The 26342-nt window shown below is 32.5% G+C and overlaps 1 protein-coding gene across 1 annotated transcript in view; it reads left to right on the forward strand.

Moving 5' to 3' along the window:
* Positions 1–26342, forward strand: part of LOC134711153 (uncharacterized) — a 53357-nt gene that overhangs the window by 21989 nt on the left and 5026 nt on the right. The window contains exons 22-26 of the mRNA XM_063571599.1: positions 683–766; positions 1910–2095; positions 2373–2627; positions 23338–23463; positions 25031–25220. Coding sequence (XP_063427669.1) covers positions 683–766; positions 1910–2095; positions 2373–2627; positions 23338–23463; positions 25031–25220 — 841 coding nt within the window. The remainder of the gene's footprint in view (positions 1–682; positions 767–1909; positions 2096–2372; positions 2628–23337; positions 23464–25030; positions 25221–26342) is intronic.

Consider the following 26342-nt stretch of genomic DNA (forward strand, 5'->3'; position numbering starts at 1 on the left):
AATTTAATCCTAAACACCTCAGGCTGATTTTACCTATTTTATGACCTCATGTTATGTTTAGACACAACAGGAAACTTCCGTTTTTCTCGGACATTTCCCTTGGACTTTTTCTCTGTCCCTATCGATTTTGTAAACAAAAATGTGTATTGAAAATTTTACGAGGTTGACATTTTCAAAAGCGGAAGATTTCAAATTTTAACGGGAGGGACGGAAGAGCGTCTGAAAAGCAGGAGATTTTGACTCCCGCCGGAAGAATCACATGTATGCACATCAATATTGAATTTTGGTAGTGTCCCTTTTACCTTTTTAGAGTTAAGCCCCTTTACAAACGGAAGAAATGCTGAATATTTTGTTTTCTTTCTCTAAATTAAGTTTGCCTTAACTAAATGTAATGAAACTTATAAAGAAAGCTTATTACCATAAAACTCAAATCAAGTTCAAATTTGGGTAGCTTCACTTTTTTACAGTTCTTTAGTTATTTCCCTTTTACAGTCATATGCAAGCAAGGGCATCATCTGTGTAACTCCCCATTTATGTCATCTTGAATTACTTAAAATGTATAATAGCTTTTGTTACAAAGTTTTAAAAATCCTTTGGAAATTTTATCTAATATTTAGTTAGATTTGGAAATATTTTTAGGCATAAATCAAGGGAGATAACTTGGGTATTTTTGCTTTTTCAGATGAGTCAGTTGATGCAGGAACTTCTAGAATTCATCAAGCATGTAGCAGACATGATATTTATAGATCAGAACGCTACACCTGTAGTAAGTCATTATCTGTGTAATTAAAGTTATCTGTGTAATTAATGGAGTAGTTCTTTTCTATCTTTCTGCAGTTTAATTGTATTTAACATGAGTATCAAATATTTCATGTTGCGATCTTTATGAAATAAGAATGCAATATTTACTGATAATGTCTTTACATTGAGGGGTTACCCTAGGTGTTGTTTCCAACCTGATAAAGGTACTTCTTTGTGCATAATTTTAAATTGGAAAAGGTCAACCATCATGTCCACTTTTATTTTTTGTCTATCTGATGAGTTAAGCCTTTTTCAACTGATTTTTATAGTTCGTTCTTATGTTGTACTGTTATACCACTGTCCCAGGTTAGGGGAGGGTTGGGATTCCGCTAACATGTTTAACCCCGCCACATTATTTATGTGTGTGCCTGTCCCAAGTCAGGAGCCTGTAATTCAGTGGTTGTTGTTTGTTTATGTGTTACATATTTGATTTTATTTTTCATATAAGGCCATTAGTTTTCTCATTTGAATTGTTTTACATTGCCTTATCAGGGCCTTTTATAGCTGACTATGCGGTATGGGCTTTGCTCATTGTTGAAGGCCATACAGTGACCTATAGTTGTTAATGTTTGTGCCATTTTGGTCTTTTGTGGATAGTTGTCTCATTGGCAATCATACCACATCTTCTTTTTTATATGTAATATCCTTCCACATGAAAATAAATCCTGGGCTTATAGCATCATCTTTTCTACTGATATAATAACTAGAATTATGCAAATAAACCTAATAAAAAGGCTTGAAAGCTCATCATACAAATATGACACTTTTTCTAGACCACAAAACAGCATGCGCAAAAAACGTTGAAAAGAATTGTAGCCTTTGAAATTGCGGTTGTTGCGCGCTTAAACCCCCATGGGCACATTCAAAACTTGGCAGGTATGTTAAGATAGAAATTAATTTGAAATCATTAATATATCATTGTTACTTTTATATAGATGTAAAAAAAATATATTTGTTCACATCATTCTTGTTTTGCAAACCATAAGTTCAAAGTATGCTTAAATTGGACATATTGTGTGGATGCCACAATTCCTTTTGTTCATATTAGATCATACCTTTCATGAGTTAAGATCATACTTAGAAATTCTCTACTTTTATTCTGTGAAAGGATGCCAGATTTACAGCCATGCAACCATTTGCTTTTGACAAGAAAGAAGTAAAAAGGACAAAAACAGACGATACAAAGGGTGTAGAAGGAAGACAGAAAAGAAGTCAGGCATTCTTCTTGGGACAGAAAGCTATTGGTTGTCTAAAGGATGCATACGACCTACTGTCCGGATCACTAACCTTACAAGTATTTTAAATTTATATTTGTCCTAAGAACTTAATGTACAATTTTGTTTCCATATATATAGACAAACTTGCTCAAATGATCTTGTTTTTAGCAAAGCCATTGGAATTATAATAGTCAGGAATGATTCAGTTCTTATCATTGTACTTCAGTACTGGCATGAAAATACATATTTTTTTGTGTAATTAAAATTTGTTAATATATTTGCTTATAAATGAATGTATCTCCCGCATGCAAAGCTCTGATTCCTTCATATTTCTTTCATTTTGTTTCTTTGCAGCATGAAGATTATGAACTGATTTACAGAGCCTTCAAAAACTACCAGTACCAGAGATCCATCAGGCAAGCTGTCATGGCTGGAAAGCTACCTCTATCTGCCCTGCACATGGCTAAAAATGGACCAATACCTGATCTGAAAGCTACTTATGCTGCACTACAACAAAGTCTCAAGTCACAGAAACCACTCACAAGCTTAACTGAGGGAGGTGTGTGGAAAGCTGCTTCAACAACAAGTTTGACATCAAACACATCAGAGGTACTGTTATTTGTTCATTCTAGGTACCTCATTCCAGAGGTCAATAAGTTTGACATCAGACACATCAGAGGTACTGTTATTTGTTCATTCTAGGTACCTCATTCCACAGGTCAATAAGTTTGACATCAGACACATCAGAGGTACTGTTATTTGATCATTCTAGGTACCTCATTCCACAGGTCAATAAGTAGGACATCAGACACATCAGAGGTACTGTTATTTGTTCATTCTTGGTACCTTACTGCAGAGGTCAATAAGTAGGACATCAGACACACCAGAGGTACTGTTATTTGTTCATTCTGTGTACCCCATTCCAGAGGTCAATTTCTCATGGGTGATTGGTTAATACATCAATTACAACATTATAATGTTACAACATATATATACTCCCCTCTCTAAAAGACAACAAAATATAATACCCCCTCTCTAAAAGAAAGTCAAATATAATACTCCCTCTCTAAAAGACAACAACATATAATACTCCTCTCTAAAAGAAAGTCAAATATAATACTCCCTCTCTAAAAGACAACAAAATATAATACTCCTCTCTAAAAGAAAGTCAAATATAATACCTCCTCTCTAAAAGAAAGTCAGTCCATCTGTTCTTCTATCCAATAGTCCATACATCTGTTCTTCCATCCAATAGTCCATACATCTGTTCTTCCATCCAATAGTCCATCCATCTGTTCTTGCATCCAATAGTCCATACATCTGTTCTTCCATCCAATAGTCCCTACATATGTTCTTCCATCCAACAGACCATCTGTTCTTTCATCCAAAAGTGCATCTGTTCTTCCATCCAATAGTACAAACTTTCTTCCATCTAATAGTCCATACATCTGTTCTTCCATCCAATAGTCCATACATCTGTTCTTCCATCCTATAGTCCACAAATCTGTTCCTCAATCCAAAAGTCCATCTGTTTTTCCATCAAATAGTACATACTTTCTTCCATCCAATAGTCCATACATCTGTTCTTCCATCCAATAGTTCCAGTGATCTGGAAGGTTTTTTTCACTATGGGCCCAGGGCCCCTCAAAAATAAATTCAATGGGCCATTTTAAAAAATAATGGGCCATGTTGTCAAATGAGTGGGCCATTCGTTTCGGTAAAAAAATAAAAAGTATCATTATTTTCTCATGTTTTGGAAAAGAGGTGTTGGTACAAGTTAACCTTTATGATTTTTGATAATATTGTTCCTGTGATTCTGTAATTTCAATGAATATAAAATAACTTCTTCCAAAACGGACAATATTAAAGATAAACCTATACAATGTTTGTGTTACTGTTGCCTTGGCTTTTTCATGTTCATGTTTTTTTTTAACATTAAATTTGGGTCTTCGTCGATACCATACTCATTCTAGACGTTCCGTATTAGAGGACATTTCAGGAACGTCCTCTGCACTTATTGTGTTATTATTAATACTTCATCAAGATGACAAGAATAACAGTAGAGAGTACCATTAATTGATAGAACAAAACAATAATTCGCTGAAGTCATGTTTACAAAATGTCAAAACGAGCCAAAGACCAAAAAATGACAAGGACAGTTAAGCGCGTTTTATGGAGACAAAAACTATATTCATAAAAAGGCTTCAGGGGTTTTCAATCGAAATAATAGCAAGCTAAACTAAATTAAAAGATTATTATTAGAGTTAAATCTCGTCTGTAATAGCCAAATTCACAAATGTAAAGTTGTTTATAAAAAATTATATCATGAATGATAGTTAATTGCGGTTTTTGGGTTATCAGTTAAACCGCATGGTTCTATTATTCTATAGGAAAACACCGAGACGTTAAACCGCATGGTACTATTACCATAGGAAAACACCCGAGACATCCTAAAAATATACAGGTGCTCCTATGATTGGAGGAACATTATGCAGTTGTGTACACACGCATGGCGGCACGGAACACGATCGGAAAACTATTTGACGATATCTAAACGTTTCGAAACGATGTGAAAAATATCGTGCGCCACGTGGGCGCTTACATTTGTCACTCTATGCGCCATTTCTGGTGAATATGCCCTATAGGCGCAGGGCGCACGTCCTTCCCGATCACTGTAGTTCATGCATCTGTTCTTCCATCCAACAGACCATCTGTTCTTCCAATCAAAAGTCCATCTGTTCTTCCATCCAATAGTCCATACATCTGTTCTTCCATGCAATAGTCCATACATCTGTTCTTCCATCCAATAGCCCATACATCTGTTCTTCCATCCAATAGTCCGTCCATATGTTCTTCCATCTAACAGACCATCTGTTCTTCAATCAAATAGTACATACTTTCTTCCATCCAATAGTCCATCTGTTCTTCCATCCAATAGTCCATACATCTGTTCTCCATCCAATAGTACATACTTTCTTCCATCCAATAGTCCATACATCTGTTCTTCCATCCAATAGTTCATAAATTTGTTCTTCCATCTGATAGTCCATACATCTGTTCTTCCATGCAACAGACAATCTGTTCTTCCAGCCAAAAGTCCATCTTTTCTTCCATCCAATAGTCCATACATCTGTTCTTCCATCCAATAGTCCACCCATCTGTTCTTCCATCCAATAGTTCATCCATTTGTTCTTCCCTCCAATAGTTCATCCATCTGTTCTTCCATCCAATAGTTCATACATCTGTTCTTCCATCCAATAGTCCACCCATCTGTTCTTCCCTCCAATAGTCCATACATCTGTTCTTCCCTCCAATAGTCCATAGATCTGTTCTTCCCTCCAATAGTCCATAGATCTGTTCTTCCATCCAATAGTTCATACATCTGTTCTTCCATCCAATAGTCCATACATCTGTTCTTCCATCCAATAGTTCATCCATTTGTTCTTCCCTCCAATATTTCATAGATCTGTTCTTCCATCCAATAGTTCATACATCTGTTCTTCCATCCAATAGTCCATACATCTGTTCTTCCATCCAATAGTTCATACATCTGTTCTTCCATCCAATAGTCCATACATCTGTTCTTCCATCCAATAGTTCATCCATTTGTTCTTCCCTCCAATAGTCCATAGATCTGTTCTTCCATCCAATAGTCCATACATCTGTTCTTCCATCCAATAGTTCATCCATTTGTTCTTCCCTCCAATAGTCCATAGATCTGTTCTTCCATCCAACAGACCATCTGTTCTTCCATCCAACAGACCATCTGTTCTTCCATTCAAAAGTCCATCTGTTCTTCCATCCAATAGTCCACCCATCTGTTCTTCCATCCAATAGTTCATCCATTTGTTCTTCCCTCCAATAGTCCATAGATCTGTTCTACCATCCAATAGTTCATACATCTGTTCTTCCATCCAATAGTCCATACATCTGTTCTTCCATCCAATAGTTCATACATCTGTTCTTCCATCCAATAGTCCATACATCTGTTCTTCCATCCAATAGTTCATTCATTTGTTCTTCCCTCCAATAGTCCATAGATCTGTTCTTCCATCCAATAGTTCATACATCTGTTCTTCCATCCAACAGACCATCTGTTCTTCCATCCAAAAGTCCATCTGCTCTTCCATTCAATAGTACATACTTTCTTCCATCCAATAGTCCATCCATCTGTTCTATCATCCAACAGTCCATCTGTTCTTCCATCCGAAAGTCCATCTGTTCTTCCATCCAATAGTTCATCCATTTGTTCTTCCCTCCAATAGTCCATAGATCTGTTCTTCCATCCAATAGTCCATACATCTGTTCTTCCATCCAATAGTTCATCCATTTGTTCTTCCCTCCAATAGTCCATAGATCTGTTCTTCCATCCAACAGACCATCTGTTCTTCCATCCGACAGACCATCTGTTCTTCCATTCAAAAGTCCATCTGTTCTTCCATCCAATAGTCCACCCATCTGTTCTTCCATCCAATAGTTCATCCATTTGTTCTTCCCTCCAATAGTCCATAGATCTGTTCTTCCATCCAATAGTTCATACATCTGTTCTTCCATCCAATAGTCCATACATCTGTTCTTCCATCCAATAGTTCATACATCTGTTCTTCCATCCAATAGTCCATACATCTGTTCTTCCATCCAATAGTTCATCCATTTGTTCTTCCCTCCAATAGTCCATAGATCTGTTCTTCCATCCAATAGTTCATACATCTGTTCTTCCATCCAACATACCATCTGTTCTTCAATCCAAAAGTCCATCTGCTCTTCCATTCAATAGTACATACTTTCTTCCATCCAATAGTCCATCCATCTGTTCTATCATCCAACAGTCCATCTGTTCTTCCATCCGAAAGTCCATCTGTTCTTCCATCCAATAGTCCATACATTTGTTCTTCCATCCAATAGTCCATACATCTGTTCTTCCATCCAATAGTTCATACATTTGTTATTCCATCCAAAAGTCAATCTGTTCTTCCATCCAATAATCCATCTATTATTCCATCCAATCCAATAGTCCATCTATTATTCCATCCAATAATCCATCTATTATTCCATCCAATCCAATAGTCCATCTATTATTCCATCCAATAGTCCATCTATTATTCCATCCAATAGTCCATCTATTATTCCATCCAATAGTCCATCTATTATTCCATCCAATAGTCCATCTATTATTCCATCCAATAGTCCATCCATCTGGTCTTCGATCCAATAGTCCATCTGATTTTCATCCAATAGTCCATCTGATTTTCATCCAATAGTCCATCCATCTGTTCTTTCATCCAAAAGTCCATCTGTTCTTCCATCCAATTGTCCATCCATCTGTTCTTTCATCCAATTGTCCATCCATCTGTTCTTTCATCCAAAAGTCCATCTGTTCTTCCATCCAATAGTCCATATATTTGTTCTTCGATCCAATAGTCCATCCATCTGTTCTTCATCCAATAGTCCATCCATCTGTTCTTTCATCCAAAAGTCCATCTGTTCTTCATCCAATTGTCCATCCATCTGTTCTTTCATCCAAAAGTCCATCTGTTCTTCCATCCAATAGTCCATATATTTGTTCTTCGATCCAATAGTCCATCCATCTGTTCTTCAATCCAATAGTTTATATGTTCTTCAATCCAATAGTCCATCCATCTGTTCTTCAATCCAATAGTCCATCCATTTGTTCTTCGATCCAATAGTCCATCCATTTGTTCTTCAATCCAATAGTCCATCCATCTGTTCTTCAATCCAATAATCCATACATCTGTTCTTCCATCCAATAGTCCATCCATTTGTTCTTCAATCCAATAGTCCATCCATCTGTTCTTCAATCCAATAGTCCATACATCTGTTCTTCAATCCAATAGTCCATACATCTGTTGTTCAATCCAATAGTCCATCCATCTGTTCTTCAATCCAATAGTCCATCCATTTGTTCTTCAATCCAATAGTTTATATGTTCTTCAATCCAATAGTCCATCCATCTGTTCTTCAATCCAATAGTCCATACATCTGTTCTTCCATTCAATAGTCCATCCATCTGTTCTTCAATCCAATAGTCCATCCATCTGTTCTTCAATCCAATAGTCCATCCATTTGTTCTTCAATCCAATAGTCCATCCATCTGTTCTTCAATCCAATAGTCCATACATCTGTTCTTCAATCCAATAGTCCATACATCTGTTCTTCAGTCCAATAGTCCATACATCTGTTCTATCCATTTGTTCTTCAATCCAATAGTCCATCCATCTGTTCTTCAATCCAATAGTCCATCCATCTGTTCTTCAATCCAATAGTCCATCCATCTGTTCTTCAATCCAATAGTCCATCCATTTGTTCTTCAATCCAATAGTCCATCCATTTGTTCTTCAATCCAATAGTCCATCCATCTGTTCTTCAATCCAATAGTCCATCCATCTGTTCTTCAATCCAATAGTCCATCCATTTGTTCTTCAATCCAATAGTCCATCCATCTGTTCTTCAATCCAATAGTCCATCCATTTGTTGTTCAATCCAATAGTCCATCCATTTGTTCTTCAATCCAATAGTCCATCTATCTGTTCTTCAATCCAATAGTCCATCCAATAGTTCATCCAAAAGTCCATCCATCTGTTCTTCAATCCAATAGTCCATCTAACATTCCATTCATTTTTTAGTTCATAAATAACTCTGTTATCTGTTTCTCAAGTACAACTGTACAGAATGACTATATATCATCAGCATCTCATTATTAACTGACATAACTGTAATTTACAATGCAAAATGTACTGTTGTATGCTGTTAAAAGTTGAAGCATTGCTAAAACACAGGTCAAATGTCACACATTCCTAAATAGCAACAGTCTGTTGGAATACAAATCTTTAGAATGCAAGAAACTGCTTGCTAAAGACCTAAAAAGATCTTATTAACACTGTAATGATTCATGTTACAATTGATACTAGTGATTTTAAATAGGTGCCAAAAAGAATTTGTTCCTCTGTCCATCTATTACATTTTGCTATATGGTTTAAGTCCTAATAGAATTTCAAATAGATCTTAAAAAAAGGAGGGCCCCCATGGATCGCCTATGATAGTAAATGTCTATGTTATCCTTCAATCATTAAAAGGAAAAAAGTTTGCACTATAATTCTTCATTTATCCAATTTCGAAAAATTATGTTTTAGTTTTATAAATATTGCATTAAAAGTGTTCAACTATCCATGGCAATCTTTATATCTGGAAGAAATTTTACATGTAAAACTACAAACATTTCATAAATCCAGAAAGCTCTGTGAATGTGTATTTAGAATTAGAAATGAAAATATGTCAATCTATATTGGTATGATATTTTTTCTGATATGTGCTTAGTGCATTAAGCCCAGTTATAATTATTGATTAGAGATAACATCTGTCAACGTGCTCTTTGCACTGTAATCAAAACAGTTGTATGAAATGTTTGCTCTATAAAATCTAATTTAAGAGATTGAATTTCACTTTATGACTATTTACACTGTACTATTGATTTATCTTTGAAAATGTTTACTTTTTCTTTGTACTATTTTGGCTCCCAAATCAATGATATTTACAAATCTTTTAAATGACTCTACAATTTGAATCCTATAAGGTATAATTGATGGCTTTTGATTAGCTTTTTATAGATAGTTTATCAGGGATTAAATTTATTTTTCAAACACTGATACATTTTGACTTTATGTGGTCGTAAATTTTAGGTTTATAACTCGTGGAATTTCTTCTGATGTAAGTAAAAAGTAAACTGTATTTATCCGATCAGATTCTGTTTAGGATTAAAAGATCTTATACAGATGAAAATGGTCTATGAGTGATTTAAGGACTCATTTATTTACTGTAAATTCATATATTATTGCGAGCATTTATTATTGCGATTCTGTCATTTTAGACTTAAATGCAATTTTAATTTTTACAATTTTGAGAAAAATCATGTTTAATCCATATAAAATATTTCATAATGCAAGTTTAAATTATTTCATTTACAACTCTGTTGCATTTTTCCCAATAATAAAAACCTAGCATTAATTTCTGAAATTACAGTACCTTAAAGAAGTAGTGGAGTTTTTAAACTCATTAGTATGCATGAAATATTAGCCACTTGACAAATCCCAACATACATTAATTTTGCTATCAGTGTAGTTATGGTTTAACTGAACTCTTTGGAAATTGTATTGTAACAACTACTGTGAATTCAAAAATTATTGCGATGTTTTTATTATTGCGAAAAATGCGACAGGGTTATAATTGCAAATCGCATTTTGAAATTTTTTATATGATTTCAACAGGATTTTTCTCAATATCACAAAAATAAAATACGCATTTTAGTCTAAAATGACAAAACCGCAATTATAAATGCACGCAATAATTTCTGAATTTACAGTAACAAATATTACCATAAAAAAAGATATACTCTAAAGAAGTAGTGGAGTGTATAAAGTTGAGACTGACATGTTGTTTTATCGTCTAGTATGTATAACAATCAAGATTTAAGTGATATGTCTGATTTTCATGATTAATCTGTATACTTTGTACGTTGGTTTTTTAAACTTGAGCATAAGTGATAAACATAATTTATAGTAATCTGTTAGAACAGCTTAAGAGTACTTATGTGTTTAGTATATAGTTGTTAACAAGTCCTTGAGATTATATATCTTGTAAGTAATTTGTATTGGACCATGTTTATATACTATTTTGTAAGACAAGAAGTGAATCATTTAACCTGTAACCAGATGAAGACCAGTAATAAATGTACTTTTATAATGATAGTCACTATTGATAAGGTGTTATTGGGGATTAAAGAGTTAAAGGCCTCATTAACATGTGATGAGATTTTCATGATACTTTGTTGAATTACATACATGACACAGTGTGGATAGCAAAATAATGCAGTACGTGTATACAACTTGATTACTCAGTAAACTGTAACTTTTGAAAGATGCATGTTTCCCTTTAAAAAAAGATCAATTCTGTTTTGTTTTTTTTTTGTTTTTTATTTTAATCTCTGTCCAATTGGAGACCAGGGTTTGAGAATAAATACAGGTAGGGATATATTTAACTAACAAAAACACATTGGAAATAAATAATGCTGAAAGTTAAAAGGACAAAATAGTGGAATAGTTGCATAAAAAAACACATGTAAGATAGTATTATTATTATTAGCTCACCTGGCCTAAAAGGCCATGTGAGCTTTTCTCATCACTTGGCGTTTGCGTCGTCGTCGTCGTCGTCTGTCGTCGTTAACAATTTTTCAAACATCTTCTCCTCTGAAACTACTGAATGGATTTGAATGAAACTTAGCATGACTGTTCCTTAGTATATCCTGCACAAAATGTGCGCTTCGATTTTTGATCCGTCAAAAAACATGGCCGCCGTTACTTAAAATAGAACATAGGGGTCAAATGCAGTTTTTGGCTTATATCTCAAAAACAAAAGCATTTAGAGCAAATCTGACATGGGGTAAAAATGTTCATTAGGTCAAGATCTATCTGCCCTGAAATTTTCAGATGAATCAAACCAACCATTGTTGGGTTGCTGCCACTTAATTGGTAATTTCAAGGAAATTTTGCAGTTTTTCGTCATTATCTTGATTATTATTATAGATAAAGATAAACTGTAAACAGCAAAAATGATCAGCAAAGTAAGATCTACAAATAAGTTAAAATGACCAAAATTGTCAATTGACCCCTTAAGAGGTTATTGTCTTTTAATGACAATTTTTCACAATTTGTTCATCATATTTGCTAACTTTAAAAAATCTTCTCCTCTGAAACTACTGAATGGATTTGGTTAAAACTTAGCATGATTGTTCCTTAGATTATCCTGCACAAAGTGTGTGCTTTGATTTTTGATCCGTCAAAAAACATGGCCGCCGTTACTTAAAATAGAACATAGGGGTCAAATGCAGTTTTTTGGCTTATATCTCAAAAACGAAAGCATTTAGAGCAAATCTGACAGGGTAAAAATGTTCATTTGGTCAATATCTATCAGCCCTGAAATTTTCAGATGAATTAAACAACCAATTGTTGGGTTGCTGCCACTTAATTGGTAATTTTAAGGAAATTTTGCAATTTTTGGTCATTATCTTGAATTTTATAATAGATAAAGATAAACTGTAAACAGCAAAAATGATCAGCAAAGTAAGATCTACAAATAAGTTAATATGACCAAAATTGTCAATTGACCCCTTAAGGGGTTATTGTCCTTTAATGACAATTTTTCACAATTTGTTCATCATATTTGCTAACTTTAAAAAATCTTCTCCTCTAAAACTACTCAACTAAATTCAACCAAACTTCAACTGAATGATCTGTAGGGTGTATAAAATAAAGTTTGTGCTTTATTTTTTATTTCGTCAAAAAACATGGCCGTCATGGCTAAAAATAGATCACAGGGCAAAATGCAGTTTTTGGCTTATATCTCAAAAACTCCAGCATTTAGAGCAAATAAGACAAGATGTTAAAGTATTTATAAGGTCAAGATCTACCTGTCCTGTCATTTTCAGCCGAATTGGGTAACTGGTTTTTCAGGTATAATGCCCCTGAATTGATGATTTTAAAGAAATTTTGCAGTTTTTGGTTATTATCTTGAATACTATTATAGATACAGATAAACTGTTAATAGCAAAAATGTTAAGCAAAGTAAGATCTACAAATAAGTCAATTTTACCCAAATTGTCAATTGACCCCTTAAGGAGTTATTGCCCTTTAAAGACTTTTTTTCACAATTTGTTCATCATGTTGACTTACTGTAAAACATCTTCTCCTTTGAAACTGCTGTATCAATTTCAGCCAAACTTAGGCTAAATGAGTTTTAGAGTATCTAGTATAAATTTTATATTTCATTTCCTTGTATGTCAAGAAACATGCTCATATGGCTAAAATAGTTAATAAAAAACCATTGTTGGGTTGCTGCCACTTAATTGGTAATTTCAAGGAAATTTTGCAGTTTTTCGTCATTATCTTGATTATTATTATAGATAAAGATAAACTGTAAACAGCAAAAATGATCAGCAAAGTAAGATCTACAAATAAGTTAAAATGACCAAAATTGTCAATTGACCCACTTTAATGACAATTTTTCACAATTTGTTCATCATATTTGCTAACTTTAAAAAATCTTCTCCTCTGAAACTACTGAATGGATTTGGTTAAAACTTAGCATGATTGTTCCTTAGATTATCCTGCACAAAGTGTGTGCTTTGATTTTTGATCCGTCAAAAAACATGGCTAAAATAGAACATAGGAGAAAATTATTTTTTTTTGCTTTTGAAGAAAATAGGATGATTCAAAGAACATTTAAATAAAATGAAAAGCCAAAATAATCATTGATGAGAGATTTAACCAAAAAAATTCAGGTGAGCGATTCAGGCTTTTGAGAGCCTCTTGTTATATGTCTTATAACACAACATTCTATTCAATAATAACATCTTCATACACAACAAGGATAGTGGCAGCACCACAGAAGGATTTGTTTTATATAAGCGAAGTAAGAAACATTGTTGGGTTACAAAAATTAATATTTTATGTAAATGTGAAAAATACTTCATAAACAGATTCCTCCTGGCCTTGAAGTCATAAAACTTAGGAGTCAGTTTTTGTACTCCGTATCATACTCAAAAATCAACCATTCGAATTGCTGGATTTCAAGCTGGAATTCCAGCATGATTTTTGTGCTCTAAGCACTGAGCAAAGTTTTATGAAGTCAACCCCTGGAGCACATAAAGTTAATTTTACTTTCACCATTTTTACTAGGTATTTCCAGTGGTTAGGACTTTATAATTGGTCAGTTTGTAATTCCTGTGTCATGGCACCAATGTAGATGAATGGGTTGTGTTTTGTTAATCGTAAACCCTACCTTAATTAAGGTGTTTCAGGTAACATTAACATAACATCACAACCAGACATCTCTTTACCTTACTTACAAGATGTCAGTTAAATTGCTTAAAAGTGACCTGGTAATCTAAGGCATTTTAAAAAGCCCTAATGGAGCCCTTAATATGATTGCTAGTCTTCATTCTCTGTCTATGAAAATATTAATCGAAATACAAGGCTCACATTAGAAAAAAAACTTCAAATCAGTAAGATATCATACAAGAATTCTTTCAAATTTTTTGAACACTAGAAAAGTTTGTGTTAGCTTTAGTCACCATAAATGATTTATAATACATAGAGTTATCACTGAACACCTGCATGTCTGTCACAGAGATAAGAAAGGCTAAAAGTCACAGAATTTTAAACAACTTGTTGCCCTTTGACTGCTTGTAAGGAATTTCTTCAGGTAAAAGTATAATGCATGCAAAAAATGTCTAGCAATGGATAAAGTTAATTTTATTTTGGTAATAAATGACTTAATTTTATTCAACCTGACTTACAGAGAAAGCTAATTTGGTAGTTTACAATGAATGTCAATGAGAACGATATCTGTATATACATCTTTGAAAAAACATTTATTTTAAACTTTAACTAGATTAATATTACATCATCAATTTATTATTGGGATTTAATGACATGGAATAAAAAGTGTAATCAGAAATGAAGTTTTATAGATGTTGATTTGTAAGAACGGGGATTAACAAATATAATAAACGAAGGATATACTGAAGGAGAAACAATGTCTATATTTCTGTTCAAATTGTTACATCAATTTCATCATTGAAATAGTTGGTGGGTTACTGTCATGTAGCAGCATGCAATCAATCAATCAATGTTTAGAGCCGCTGTGTAGTGGTTAGTGCATCAGACTACTATCACAAATGTTCCTGGTTTGATTACCAGTCCTAGATTAAAATTTCATGGACTGAATTTTCAGCTCTCCCTTGACATCATTTGTGAGTATGGTCTTAAGGAAACGATGAGTCCGTGGGAAGAGGACAATAAATGTCTGACCTGTATTAAGAGAGAGCCATACATAAAAGACACCCTTACAGATTTCGTTAAAGAGCAGGCTAATGCTGCTACAACGCAGCAATCGCACCCGCAAAGTGGAAACAGATTAATATAAGTTGCAAAACTTGTTTCCCAATCCACTATAAATAAATATGTTTAAACTAAATGTTTCTGGCTTGGTGCAGGCATTTTGTTGCTATTGACCTTTACCAATAAGTTGAATGATTAATAGATTATCATTTTCTACTTAGAAATAATTAAGGGTTTATCAGACTGAAAATGTCAGACAATTGTGAACATGGTCATGGTAAATAATACAATCTATCACGTTTAATTCTTATTAAAATTGATGACGCTAAAAACCATTATTGTACCTTTTGTTTTGATGCATTTAAAATTTAGTGACAAAATGAGCTATGATACCTGCATCCCTGAGTGTAAGACTCATGTATGCTAACCCAGTAATACTTAATGTTTTTGAATGAAACTGTAGAATAGCTTGAAGTAATGGATCAAAAGGATTTTAAGGCTTTTTTGACTGAGTTTATCATCTGTATCTTAATAAAAAAAAAAAAATCTGATTATCCTTAATTGGACCTTTTAATATCTGAACCAGAACTATGGATGGCCCTTAAGTAAAATATAAAGCTTGTTATGTAGGATAATAATGTAATGAATTTTATACTGATAGAATGTAATGTTTAACTTTGACTTTATTCAGCCTTCCCTCTCAAGCATTTTGTTTGGTGTATACACGTATTTAGGCTTGATGCTGGAGATAATGTTTAAATCAAATTTCTGTATTCACTGCATATGATAGGATAAAGATCTTTGTTTTTTTATGCCCTAGCAATAGTGGACGGGGCATTTACTTTTACCCTTGTTCATCCATACATACGGCCATCCATCCGTCCGTCTGTCTGTACGTCCAAAAGTTGGTATCTGTTCACCAACTTAGATTGCATCAACCAAATGTAATGAAACTTGTACACAATGCTTATTACCAAAAAATACAGGTCATGTTTGAATTTTTGGGATTTCACTGAGTTATGTCTGTTTACAAATGGAAAAGTTGCTGAATTATTTTTAATTTCCATTATCTAACTTTAGATTGCCTCAACCAAATGCTATGAAAATTATACAAAATGCTTATGACCACAAAATATAGATCAAATTTCAATTTTGGTAGTGTCACTTTAACCGCTCTAAAGTTATGCCCCTTTACAAGTGAAAAAATTGCTGATTTTTTTGTTTCCTTTCTTTAACCTAAGTTTGCCTCAACCGAATGCTATGAAACTTAAATTTGCCTCAACCGAATGCTATGAAACTTAAATTTGCCTCAACGGAATGCTATGAAACTTAAGTTTGCCTCAACCGAATGCTATGAAACTTGTTCAAAATTGTTATTACCACAAAACTTAAATCAAAAAACAATTTGAGTAGAGTTATGTTTACCATTTATCACTTATGTCCCTTTATTACTTTATATGATAGACAAGCAGGGGCATCATCTGTGTCTGATGGAACATTCCCCATTTATTGATTTAAAAAACAATAAAAAAAATTTTATTATCTCACTATTTATTTAAATTTTTGAATGAAAGAAATTCAAGAACAGGGGTTCAATGAATATAGCACACTTTATTTAGATTTTTTTTGAATTGCAAGCATGTTAAGAAACCTAGTATTTTTTATGATCCAGATGATTAAGCTTTTGACATGGTAAGGCTGTGGTATAAATTGGTTTGAGTACAGAAGTAGACTTTAATTTAGACTTTTGTGTTTACTTTGCCCATTCGGTTCCTGGGTGTCACTTGAGGATTAATTTTATGAAGTGTTGGAGGGGCTTATCAGATCAACATTACAACAGAGTTGGGTTAATAAATAAATTCTCAGCTTTATTTTAATATGAAAGATGATATTAGAGATACCAGGGCCAAATAAAAGAAATTAAAATATTTTTGTACTTTAGAAATTTGAAAATTTTAGCTTGTTCCGACATTTTATCTATTAAAATCAATACATGTTTTTTTACCTTTAATTTCAAACAATGCAAGTTTGACACTTTGATATAATTTCTAGAGACAATTGAATTAATTTTTATTTTCATATTGAATTTCAACATACTTGAAGAACTGAAGACTTTTTAATTTGATTTGACAATTTTTGTTAAACAGATGATCTCTACTTATGAATGTTAAAAGTATATTGTGTTTTTTTTTTGTATCAAATATCAATTTATGAACTGCATACATAAACATTTTGTACATAACAAGTAAAAAATGCTTGTAAAAAAATTAACAGTTTTATTTACCAATGACAAATAAGAGTTTAAAGAAACTTCATTATATCAGAGGCAGATTTAGGGGGGAAGGGGCAGTCAGTGGGCCCCCACTTATGAAAAATTCTGGATCCGCCACTGAATATAAGAACTATATATTATACAATTTCTACAATTATAGTGCAAGAATGATTTTGTGTAAGGATGCAAGATAACTAAAGAAAATTGTAAATGAAATTTTAAATTCTTTTGTTAGAATATATTCAAGAGATTTCCTCCATAAGTGGAAATAAATGAAAAGAATTTTATATGAGTGGGACTCAACTATGTGAGTCAGATGCAAACAGAACACATTTCCAATTGAATTTATATAATAAAATCTTTTAAGGTTGATGCCCCTTTTAAAAAAGATTGAAAAGCGAAATGATTTGATCTCTTTTGAATAGTTTAATGATATATAAATTATATCTATAAAACCAGTAATTACATGGAATTGTCATTAATCTATAATCGTATTATCAAATGACATCTTTTTAGGAGATCAACGGGTTCACGGAGTTTCTTAAAGAGATGTCTTTATTATTTCTGAATATATTGATGTCTGAAATCAATATGATTTTTCTCAACAAATCTTAAATAATATTTGCGGTAAAATTAACACTAAGATATAACATAGGTTTATTAATTACCTCTGATTGGCCTTTAAGGAATTATCGGTAAAGGCTATTTACACCTGTAGAATGCTTAGTCGTCAGAAACTATTGTATTATTTAACAAGGTGATTTTTAAAAACATTCAGCGGAAATCAAAAGAAAGTGAATGTTAAATATAGAAATTTCTTTTGAAACTTGCCAAATAAAGTTCTGTTTAATATTTTATTTGATTCTTCAGCAACTGAATATTTTACCTTGTAATTGGAAATAAAAAGAACTGAATTGATTGTGAATGCAAATATAGGAATTATGAAAGTTTAATCTCGGTGTTTTCTCAGCGGAAATGGAATATATTGTATACATTCTGACAATATTTCAAACATAATAGAATGTTAGTCTCCTATTAAAAATTGATTGAGGCTTTATTCATTTGGTAGAAGTGATATATAATAGATCAGTTCTGTGTCATATGGTAAAACACTATTTTAAAGGTAGGTGTATTTGAATTAAACATAGATTTTTCTTTTGAAATTGCCACAGTTTTTATTTAGTTCTTCATATACATTTTTAAATTTAAATTATTTAAGACAAAAAAAGCATTTGAAAATACATTTCTGAAATAAAATTATAAGTAATACATCTCTTAAGTCTATGTAACTCAAAGGGCAAGTGTGGGCTAGCTGAACATGTCAATTATTTAATTCACAGTTGGTATCATGGAACACAGTTATTGGAGCTTTTTTTCGATATGAAGGTTATAAGTCAATGAGACCATGGAAGTAAAATGAAAGTCAATAACAGAAACTTCTATGATGAGACAGACAATCAATGATGCAAAAAATAAAATCTGATTGATTGATTGTTGGTTGTTAAATGTCCATTTCACAGTTGATTTTGGCAACAAGGGAAAAAGGGGGGGGGGGGGAGGTATAGATCTAGTTCTATTTTTACTCTTCCAATTTGAGGAGTAAGTAAAAAGGGATTAAGTTCTAATGTGTAAAAGATATTAGGAGAATTGAAACATGATGTTATTTCATTATCCAATTTTATAAGAGTAAACTATATTTATATATAAAAGAATATATGTCTTTTTTCAATGTTCACATATCTTAACCTGCCATTTTTCCATTCTTAATAAACCAGCAAATTTGTTTTAAGAATTATATAAGTACTAAAATTCTATAATCGGTTTGTTTATACCATAATAGATTTAAAACTTAAGTATGATGAACTATTGAACTCTGTCAAGTTGGTGAAATGAAATTTGAAAAAAAATATTTGCATGAAATGAAAGGAAAGGGAAGGAAAGGCATCCTTAAAGTGTAAGTGTATTCAGGGATTTTTTTTTTATAAAAAATACATCTCATCGTTTTACATGTATCAAGGCCAACTAATATTTAACTCATTTTAGAAATATGAAGATGGAGTAAGATTGGCAAATTGGAACAACTATTCACAATAAACCAAATGACTTAAAAGTTAACAAATGAGGAAAATTTGGTACAAACAGCATTGACTCTTAACTTTGTTTCGTTCTTCTGAAAATATGTATGTAACCTACCCTACCTATCCTATCTGATGATTTTAATAGGGTTATATTATCAGAATTTTATTGAAGTAGAATTTCAATTTGTTTTAGATTATTTTTTGTGATCCTATTTAAATTGAATATATCATGCACTATCGTGCAGCAGCTTGCGTCAACAGAATTTACAATTGTGAATGATTTTCCTGATCCCTATAATAGAAGTGCCAATCGGGATTAATCTTCTCCTTTATGTTAAGGTAGACCATATTGTTATTGGTAAATAGAATAGATTATCTTGTGGTCTTCAGCCGTTTAGGGTTTCGGGGGTATTTAAAACCATTGTATACCTCTGTCATCACTGATCATATTATTTGTCATCTATGTATTGTCTGAGGAATAATTGTTGTTATTATAACAGATTTATTGCAGCTGTTGGCGTGTGTGAATTACATTGGAAGGTAAATAGTTATTTAGATTTCTTTAATATTTTATAATTTTGTTTTAGAGAAGAGAGAATTATAAAAATGCAATAAGTTAGTTAAGATGAACTTGGAAATACGAGATAAATATTAATACTCATGAGACACTCGCAGAAAGAAATGATGAAAAAATCAACAGTTTATACAAAGCATGTGACATGGAAATGGGGGATACTAATAATTAGATTAAGTCACCTGTCATTCCTGATCAAATTACCTGTTTAAAAATATTGTATAGTTTGCGATGCTGATATTTGGAGAAGACACTTTCATAATTTGCTAAGTATCTGGAAGTTCATGTGACAGAATTTTTTGTTTGTTAGTTTTTTTTTTATATAATTCTGTCTTGTTTAAGAACCTGAAGCCAAAACTTCCCAAAAGGTTTACAATTTTAGTAGAAGTTGTATAAGATTGGTGAAGATCATATAAGTAATTGATAAAACTATATAATGTAGTTAAGTTAATTTGTCTTGCCAGATAATAAATAATTCCTAAGAAAGTTATATATAACATTGTTATTAATAATTTTTATTGATTTACCATAAAACATATACACATATACTTAGGTATGATAGCAATGAAGTTTTTCATGTAATCAAGTAGCTTAAAAATCGTTAACAATTAGTATTTAAAGATCAACGCATTTCTGAAGTAAGTTGTGTTAAATCGAGTATTGGTATCATTTGCACTAAACACTCTACAAATCTTTTATTAAAGTTCAAGATTCAAAACAAACTGTGTTTTAATCTGAAAAGCTGGGTTGAAGATGTGGTACAAGTTAATTCAGAAACATTCTTATAATTGGCTTGTATTTTCTTCTCCTTAAGATTATATTTCAAATTTGATAAATAAGATGTAAACCTGGGAGAGGGTTTTGTTAGGAAAAGATAAATAGATTAAAAAAAAGACAAAAATTGGACATTTTAAAAGTAGAAATAGAATTAATTTGTATGTAAGAATATTCTTGACTACGTTTATAGAAATACTATTGTTAGCCAGCATGTAAAAAATTTCCTTTATATGAAAGTTTATTTAAGACTTCTTTTACAATGTCTCCATGCAGTATAGTTAACATATAGACAGATGCGTTTAACTGTTACTAATGTATTTTCTATGTAAGACAAACCATTGAGACACCTTTAAAAGGTATAAATAAAGACAATGATTTTCCCCTCATATGTAATTAATATTGTATAAGTAAGTTAATAGTAATGAAAAAAATATTTAAATTTTTCAGGTATGCAAAATGGATTTTAATACAAGTTACCAGTATACTTGTGGATGGTTGAGAAGGAAAATTTAATACTTGTGTTTTTGTTGATGACAGTTTGTCAGTGACATGTTAATAAGCAGTATCTATTTACAAACAAGGGATTAATGATAAAAAAAACTAAACATGAGTATATCTAACCCTAATTCATTGACAACAATGTGTCTATCAAAACCGAAATCAGCGTTATCAACACAAAGTGCTAATGTACGTAAAACTAATACTTTATATAACAATCAGCGATATTGGAATAGACGCTGTCAAACAGCTGTGAGTAAACCACATAGACACGATAGAAGAATGGTGGAAGCTTGTTCTTATCATGTCGTTAGACAAATGGATCTTGAGGTATTAAATAGTTTGCTTCTTTTCATCTTCTCCAAATGTCTGCTTAGCTGAAAAGTTGCATGTCAGTATTAAACATCTGCTCTACTTCACAAGTATTACTGCACTTGCACTGGTCAAACCCTAAGCTGATTGGGCAATTTTGAATATACAAATATATTATAGTACTAACATTCTTTAGATAAACATCTCATAATATTTATCCAATTGATTGTTAAGCCTCTATTTTATTGTTTAGTGGTTGACAAATGTGAGAATTTTATGTAATTTCACCAATGAATACATCACAATATGAAATATCTAAAATATTTGTTACCTTGATTTAATAATGACAAAGCAGATTGTTTGAGTTGAAGTAGTACCACTTTCCCATCCTCCTGAGCCATCCTCTCAGCACAATGATGATGGCACATCTCCTTAACTACTGCATGTGGTGGACTGAGTTTTACCATTTTAATTTTTTTTTATTTTACATGTATTGGAACCTATCTGCAGACCCTTTGCTGATTTTATTGTTTTAAAAAGTGCAATTAAAAAAAGACAAAATAACTTTTATTCTTATTCCTATGCATAATACAGGGAGTAAAAAAGAAGAGCCACACACACAGCCTACCCACCATCGCTTCAGTTTTTTAATGACCGTATTTGTCCTATTAGAATCGTTATAATTCTTGAAAGCCATAGATTGTTGGAAATTTACACATGGCCTGGGCCGTGATATTCGTTAATTTTATCCCACGCTAACACTCAGGATAAAATTTGAATATCACGGCCCAGGCCATGTTTAAATTTCCAACAATCTATGGCTTCCATGAATTATTTCTTAACTATTATATTGATAAAAGCATTCTTAGATATAATATTATAATCAAGTGCTACAAACATTTTCTTAGTTCAACACAAGATTTCGCCTTATTGTACTGATGTGGTGTAAAGCAATCACCAAATAATCAATCAACCTTAGTTATACTCAAAATTAGGCTTCAATAACCTATATTTTATACATGAAAGACTTTTATTAAGGGATAATTTTTGTGTGTGTTTTGACTGAAAAGATAGATGATTTTCCACCTGACTTACTTTTATACTGTATTTAAAAAAAAAATAGAAGTCCAAACAAAAAAGAGTAGAAGTTCCAGGTCTAAAGAGATCTTAAAGCTCATGGTCTGAAAATTTACATACACATGAGAAGATCTTTACTAGGTTTTCTGATGGAAAAAACGAACAGTTATTGATTTTGAGTTTATATTTCATTGGGAGTGGCTCTTCTGATTTTCATGCTCTAACTGATGAACCTTTCAATGACTACTAAATATACTGTCAATTCAGTTTCTTGTTGGGAAATAATGAGTTATGTCCACTTTAGTTCAAAAAATGATTTCTTATGAATGCTTATCAGAAAATAAAATAGTAATCACTGATTTATCATTTTAAAAAGTTGACCCTAAATTGTTGTATAAAACCTACTGGCAGGCTTGGAGACTGAGATTGTTAACAATGTTATAGTGAGAGCAGTGGTGTAGTGGTTAGCACTGTAGTGGTTAGCACATCAGACTACACACACAAAGGTTCCTGGTTCAAACCCTGTTATGAGGAGAAAATTTAACTATGGGACTGAATTTTCAACTCTCCCGTACACCATTTGTGTTGTATGGTCCATCGGAAGAGGACACTAAATGGCTGACCTGTGTTCAGAGAGAGCAATGTCTTTTGCAGGTTAAGCACTATACACTATATTGATAAATTAAAAATTAAGACTTTCAGTTTTGTCTGTAGCGAGTCTAATATAAGACTATTAATAAATTTTTTTGGCATTATTATTAATTTAAAAAAAAGTTTTTTTGAGACTAATAAATCATAAATGAACTTTTTTATTTTTTAGGGTCACAAAGCAGCCCTGAACAATGCTGTAATGGTGCTAGGAATCCATAGGTCTAAATCTGAAGTAGATGTACATAGTGTTCAGTCTGATGTCTCACATACCTCTAGTCATTATATGCCAAGGGAGGTAAGTCTATACCAGAGGTACAGCCTCTAATATTACAGTGAAGTACTAAGTGTTCAGTCTGACGTCTCACATACCTCTAGTCATTAAATGCCAAGGGAGGTAAGTCTATTCCAGAGGTACAGCCTCTAATATTACAGTGAAGGACTAAGTACTTGAACTTGTTTTCAGTATCACCAAAAATTGTTTGATACATTATTGTAAATTGTTGTATAGTTTTGTACTTTTTTCATGCTCACACCATTGTGACCAAATAGAAAGCTATAAAGGCCCCAAAATAACTAGTGTAAAACAGCTCAAACAGGAAAATCAACATTCTAATCTATATATAAACAAGAGTGCACACGCTGAAATGTCTCGCCTTCTTACTTATCATAGATATAAAAATATGTTGATAGACCAAATATAAAGCTTTATTACAACTCTCACATAAACTCAACATTAAAAAAGAAAACAAAACATTGATCATTGAACCATGAAAATGAGGTCAAGGTCAGATGAACCATGCCAGGCTGAAATGTACAGCTAACAATTCTTCAATACAAAAAATATAGTTGACTTATTGCTTATAAATTCAGAAAAACAGACCAAAACACAAGAACTTAACACTGAACAATAAGCTGTGAAAATGAGGTCAAGGTCAAATAAAACCTGCGTAACAGACAAATAGATCATAAATCATTTCCATGCACTAAATATAGTTGACCTAATGCATAAAGTATTAGAAAAATAGACCAAAACTCAAAAATTTAACTTTGACCACTGAACCATGAAAATGAGGTCAAGGTCAGATGAAACCTGTCAGCTAGACATGTACACCTTACAATCATTCCATACACCAAATATAGTAGACCTATTGCATATAGTATAAGAAAAACAGACCAAAGCACAAAAACTTAACTATAACCACTGAACCATGAAAATGAGGTCAAGGTCAGATGACCCCTGCCAGTTGGACATGTACACCTTACAGTCCTTCCATACACCAAATATACTAGACCTATTGCTTATAGTATCTGAGATATGGACTTGACCACCAAAACTTAACCTTGTTCACTGATCCATGAAATGAGGTCGAGGTCAAGTGAAAACTGTCTGACGGGCATCAGGACCTTGCAAGGTACGCACATACCAAATATGGTTATCCAATTACTTATAATAAGAGAGAATTTAACATTACAAAAAATCTTAACTTTTTTTTCAAGTAGTCACTGAACCATGAAAATGAGGTCAAGGACACTGGACATGCGACTGACGGAAAGTTCGTAACATGAAGCATCTAAATACAAAGTATGAAGCATCCAGGTCTTCTACCTTCTAAAATATAAAGCTTTTAAGAAGTGAGCTAACACCGCCGGAACACTATCCCTATGTCGAGCTTTCTGCAACAAAAGTTGCAGGCTCGACAAAAAAAGAATGAGAAACACTAATGAACCACACCAACAAACAACAAACACTAAACAACAGGCTCAGGGAACAGGAATACTTATATTCTCTTATTCTGGTTCTCTTTGTTGTTGGATTGCTGTTTAAATGATTTATAATCCTTAACTTTTTTTCTTTCTTCCAGAATTCCCAAATTTTGCTGTCTGCCAATAACAGTGAAATACTAAGAGAACGTCGGACAGCTGGTCTTAATCGTGAGGAAACAAGAATACCAACAACCAAATTACCAAAGAAAGGACTTATCAAGTTAACATCACTAGATTATGAAATGCAAGATCCAACATATTATGACAAATATAAAGATGATTTGGATGGTAAGGTGACATAGTTGTAAATGATGAAATGGTAACAACAGTAAAATATATTTATAAAGCTCACACACATAAAGATTACTTTATGGTTAGACCAGGTATTTTTTATTTATTTTTACAATTTTTTTTCCATTGAGTCTACGGGAGAGACAAACTGATTGGTCACAAAAAACCTTGTAGGTAGGCCATTTCTAAGCTTAAAATAAAGGGTAGGTAGAGAAATAGGAAACACAAATATTTTTTTATTTGGTTCAAGGACACAGTTATCGTCCTTTGGTTTCCGTTGTCTACGAATATAGTCCCTAGTGTAAACAGTGTATAACTTGCATGTTTTATTTGATACACTTTCCCAATTTATTTCTTGATATTAAATGCATGAAATATTAAGTAGGGGGATGTAGTTACATGTTTTAAACATTTGGCTGCTGAATCTTTTATTTTAAGTGGTGATTTGGTCCAGTTCAAAAAGGTCAAATTTTATCACGTCTGAAGCTGTCAAACTGAATTTTACACCCCCTTAACACAGAATTGTCAATATTTTGAGTTAGAGCTGGTAGAAGTTTCTATAATTTTGATATTATTTGTCTCACTGGTAGTAAACTACACTGTAAAAATCTTTATGAGAAAGAGCAGGTGCGATTTTTAACCGGATTTTTGTGACAAAAATGTCAGTTATTGATTTGGGGATGTACGGTGGTCGGGCGGGCTGCAATCAAATGTTGTCCGTGCATTAACTCATGAACCGTTCAACCAAAGCTTTTAAAATTTTAATATGTTGTTACTGACAACTAAATGAAGGTCAAGTTAAATAATGACGATTTTGACTTTTACCGTTCAGGAGTTATGGTTCTTGAAAGATTGAAAAATGGAGTTTCCAGTCGTGTCCGTGCAGTTTCACATGAACTGTTCTACCAAAGCTTCCCAAATTTTAATATGTTGTTACTGATGAGAAAATGGTGGTCAAGTTCAATAATGACGATTTTGACTTTTACTGTTCAGGAGTTATGGTTCTTGAAAGATTGAAAAATGGTGTTTCTAGTCATGGCCGTGCATTAACTCATGAACCCTTCAACCAAAGCTTTTGAAATTCTAATATGTTGTTACTGACAACTAAATGAAGGTCAA

Source organism: Mytilus trossulus, chromosome 3 (assembly GCF_036588685.1).
Source record: "Mytilus trossulus isolate FHL-02 chromosome 3, PNRI_Mtr1.1.1.hap1, whole genome shotgun sequence".
NCBI lineage: Eukaryota > Metazoa > Mollusca > Bivalvia > Mytilida > Mytilidae > Mytilus > Mytilus trossulus.